The 4,350-nt window shown below is 50.5% G+C and overlaps 1 protein-coding gene across 1 annotated transcript; it reads left to right on the forward strand.

Moving 5' to 3' along the window:
• Nucleotides 1-506: 506 nt before the first annotated feature.
• On the forward strand, nt 507-1,722 carry LOC125524275 (cytosolic sulfotransferase 6-like). The gene has a single exon (XM_048689356.1). It carries the CDS (start codon nt 542-544, stop codon nt 1,490-1,492), a length of 951 nt encoding a protein of 316 aa, XP_048545313.1. The 5' UTR covers nt 507-541; the 3' UTR covers nt 1,493-1,722.
• Nucleotides 1,723-4,350: the final 2,628 nt, after the last annotated feature.

The following is a 4,350-nucleotide window of genomic DNA, read 5'->3' on the forward strand; positions in this document are numbered from 1 at the left end:
CTATTTGAAACGCATGCTACCAAGCCCAAGTTGAAACGAAACCGATGTAGGTTTCTGCTGGTCTCATGCTTGAGTTCCATAAAAGCCTCTCCTGGCCGCCGCGGCCAAGGCTGCTCCGGTGGCTGCAAGGATTAATGACTCAGGGCTGTTCCATAGCTGGAATTCCTTCTCCTGTCGTTGCGACATTGCATAGCTGCAAAAGCAACTCTCCTAATAATTCAGAACGTGATATTGGTAGAGTCTCAACAATACTCTATTGTGATGAATTGGGATCATCAGCTGGAGTTACCTTATTTGTTCCCTTCGACTTCGGCTAATCCCTTAGTTGCAAGAGAACGTGCTACGTAACCCATGACCATGAGGACGAGACATCTCACCGGACATGCAAATTAACGGACCTACATTAGGTGCTAACAATACATTATCTCTGCATCATTACTCTCCCTCCGCACATACATGCATACTGCATTGCCATATATACCAGCAAAGTGGCACCTGCTCGACCACTCTAGATAGCTGCGTGCCCCATCCGCCATCCGCCATGGCCGAGATCAACAATGACGCCGCAGAGGAAGGAGACGGGCAGCTCCTGTCCACGCTCCCGAAGAAGGAAGGGATGTGGAAGCCATTCTTCCTCTACCGAGGCTGCTGGCTCACACCCCGGACCGTGACGAGCATCACGCTCCTGCAGTCCCAGTTCGCCCCGCGCCCCGACGACGTCGTCCTCGCCACCTTCCCCAAGTGCGGCACCACCTGGCTCAAGGCGCTCGCCTTCGCCGTCGCCAACCGCTCCCGACACCCCGCCGGCTCCGGCGCCCACCCGCAGGACCTCGTGCCGTCCCTCGAGGTGCCCCACCGCGACGTCCACCCGGTCGCCGGCCTCGACAAGCTCCCCTCCCCGAGGCTCCTCTCCACCCACATGCCGCCGTCGCTGCTGCCCCCGGGCATCTCGGCCCTCGGCTGCCGCGTCGTGTACCTGTGCCGGGAGCCCAAGGACGTGTTCGTCTCCAGCTGGCACTACATGAACAGGGTGAGCGCCGACTTCTCCCCCGACATGGACGCCACCTTCGAGCTCTTCTGCGAGGGGTTCTCCCTGTACGGCCCTCTCTGGGATCACGTCCGCGGGTACTGGGAGCAGAGCGTGGCGGAGCCCGACAGGGTTCTCTTCCTCAAGTACGACGACATGATGGCCGACGCAGGTAAGCACCTCAAGATGCTCGCCGAGTTCCTCCGCGCCCCGTTCACTGACGAGGAGGTCAGCGGCGGGGCCGTGGAGGACGTCGTGGCCCTGTGTAGCTTCGAGAATCTGAAGAGCCTGCCGGTCAACTCCTCAGGAGTGTCCGATCGGATCGGTGGCTTGCCCATGGAGAATTCGTCCTACTTCCGGGCTGGGAAGGTGGGAGACTGGAAGACACACTTGACTGAGGAGATGGCAAAGAAGCTGGACTGCATCGTTGAAGAGAAGCTGAGAGGTTCTGGTCTCACCTTCTGACGTGTGATTGCGTCTCTTTAATTTGATGGCCACAGAGGTCTTCTACTGCAGAGCTGAATTACATACTCGCATGAACATGTATCCGTGTTCAAATTCGACGATGCGATGCATAAATAAGTTGTTAATGAATGATACGCACACTTACGTGTATTTGAGAAATTTTTTTGCATAAATCAGTTGTTGCCGTGTGTTTGTTTATGCTACTTGAGAAGAGTTCATGGAAGTGAAAAATGTCATGTGTCTTCCTTATGAAATGGACGCTATTACTGTGTGAAGATAATGCAAGTCTCCACCACAATTACCACGTCAAGAGCACATAAGGCCTTCTTTGGTTCATAAGATAGGAAAATTATAGGAATAGAAAAGGGGAACGTTCCGGCGCGGTGCCGAACGATTCGGCCGGTACGCTCGCGAGCCACGCGATCAGCCCCCTATCGTACACCTCCCGCATCGCCCTGGCCCACCTTATCTTCTCCCACTTTCTTCTTCCTCCCAATCCCCTCCTTCCCTCTCAGCCTAGCGCGCTGCTGGCCCTCGTCTTCATCCTTCGGATCTCGCCGCCGGCCAGCCCCAATCCCGTGCAGGTCCCTACCACCAACCTCAGTGCCCTTGCCCACTTCTCCGCTGCCGCCCACCCTCCCTCGATCGCGGCAACAACAGCTACCCTTCTCCCTTCTCCCTCTGTTCCCTTTCCTCCTCCTCTCTTCCCTTTTTGCTGCAACCGGCGACAGGCCAAACGCGGGGAGGACCAAGGCGCCCGTGCTACAACCATAGCCACAGGGAGGAGCTGCAACAACGGTACTTGGAGAGTTGCAAACGGCATTTTCCTGTGCTACAACCATGGACACAAAAAGCTACATCCAGTAGATAAAAAAGCTTCAACCAGACAACGAAATACAGGAAAAGTTACAACCGTTTGACAAAAAGCTTCAACCCGCAGATGAAAAAGCTTCAAACAGAGATTGAGAAATCCTCCTCGACGACGACCATGGCGTCTCTTTGTGTTTTTGTTGCAACCGCAGAGTAAAAAGCTGCAACCTTTTGTGAAAAAAGCTTCAAGCTTACGTGAAAAAAGCTTCATTTGGCACGGTCGAAAGCTTCGATTGTAGTTTGCAAAAGTTTCAACAGACCACCCATACAAACTGAAAAAGCTACAATCGTTCATGTGAAAGCTTCAAATTGTATTTGAAAAAGCTTCAACCGACCAAATAGATAAGTTTCATGCGAACACTACAAAAGAAGAAAAAAGCTACAACCGTCGTTTTGGAAAGCTTCAACCGTGAATTGAAAAGCTTCAACCCGCTTTATACAAAGCTTCAACCAACTGTATAGAAAGCTTCACCCACACGAGTACACAACGAAAAAGTTGCAATTGTTGACATGAAAAGCTTCAACCCTATTTCTGAAAAGGACTGCAGCAAAAAGCTTGAATCGGCTACTCACCATTTTTGATGCAACTAACTACTGCGGTGGATTCCCGGCGGAGTTGCAACGGCGACGAACTCCAGGGAACGGCAGGGTCAATTTTTGTTGCTGGGTCCATTTTTTTGCTGCATAAGAGGGGGCGGGCCATGGGGCACTTGTGCTCCAACCGGCGAGCGGCGACGGCGACGGTGACGGCGACGGCGCGGGCGAGCGGCGAGCGGCGACCGCGACGGCGAGGGCGAGCGGCGAACGTCGACGGGGATGACGACGAGGTAGACACCCATGGCTTGGTGTGGGGTGGCCCGTGGCGCTTGCTGTGGCTCGATCTAGCGCGGAAGGTAGACGACGATGCGGAAGGGATCAATCTGACGGTTGGGAGGCAGTGCATCGGACGGCCTGGGTTCGACCGGCCCAACTGTTGGGCCGGCACACCGGCGCAGATCACTGCCCGAAAGTCATAGAAAATGAGATGACATGTATCTGAAATCCTATGAATAGGAATATGAAAGAAGATGTCCTTTGGTTCACATCGTAGGATTTTTTTCATTGAGTCTAGACTAATGTTTATTTTCCTATGAAATGTGAAGGATAGAAAGAATTCCTCCGTAGGAATAGGCTTTCATTCCTATAAACCAAAGGTCTTTAAAGGAATTTTTCCTATACAAATCCTATCCTATGAGATTCCCACAAAATTCCTATAAACCAAAGAAGGCCTAAGTATCATAATACTAAAAAGACAACACGCCAACCAATGGTCAATCGGCACACAAGAGCGATCGATTTTTTTTAACTATCATCGGGGGAGAGAGGATCCCAGCTAGGCCTTCTTTGGTTTGAATGAATTTTATAGGAATTCTAGAGGATAGGATTTTTATAGGAATTTTTTTCCTTTTGAGCCCTTTGGTTCATAGGAATGGATTCCTATTTCTGCATAGGATTGGTTCCTATCCTCCACATTTTATAGAAAAATAAAAATGAGCCTAGACTCAATGGAAAAATTTCTTTGGTGTCGACCAAATGACATCTCGTTTCCTATTTCTACTCATAGGATTTAAAATACATGTCATCTCATTTTCTATAAAATTCCTATTACTACGATAATCCTATCCTATGAATTAAAAGAGGCCTAAATATATCACTCAAAGTGCCACATGGGCAAAGTTACAGAGATGTGCTAGAGCACGAGGTAAGGTATTGCTGCGAAGACACCTTCTGACTAGCATTTAAATCTGAATAACCACAAAGTAAAAGTAGGATACAATGTTTGTTATGGTTACAGAAGGAGCATGCACTGCATTCCTGAAGAGAAGGGCATTTCTAGAGTCTCAAATCTTGGAAAGCGCTACGTTCGACTACTGAAGAGAATGAAGGGAGAACGCAATGCATGCAAGAGGAGAATGGAGCACATACATCTTCATTGCGCACCCTGCCAG

This window comes from Triticum urartu, chromosome 7 (assembly GCF_003073215.2).
Source record: "Triticum urartu cultivar G1812 chromosome 7, Tu2.1, whole genome shotgun sequence".
Classification (NCBI taxonomy): Eukaryota; Viridiplantae; Streptophyta; class Magnoliopsida; order Poales; family Poaceae; genus Triticum; species Triticum urartu.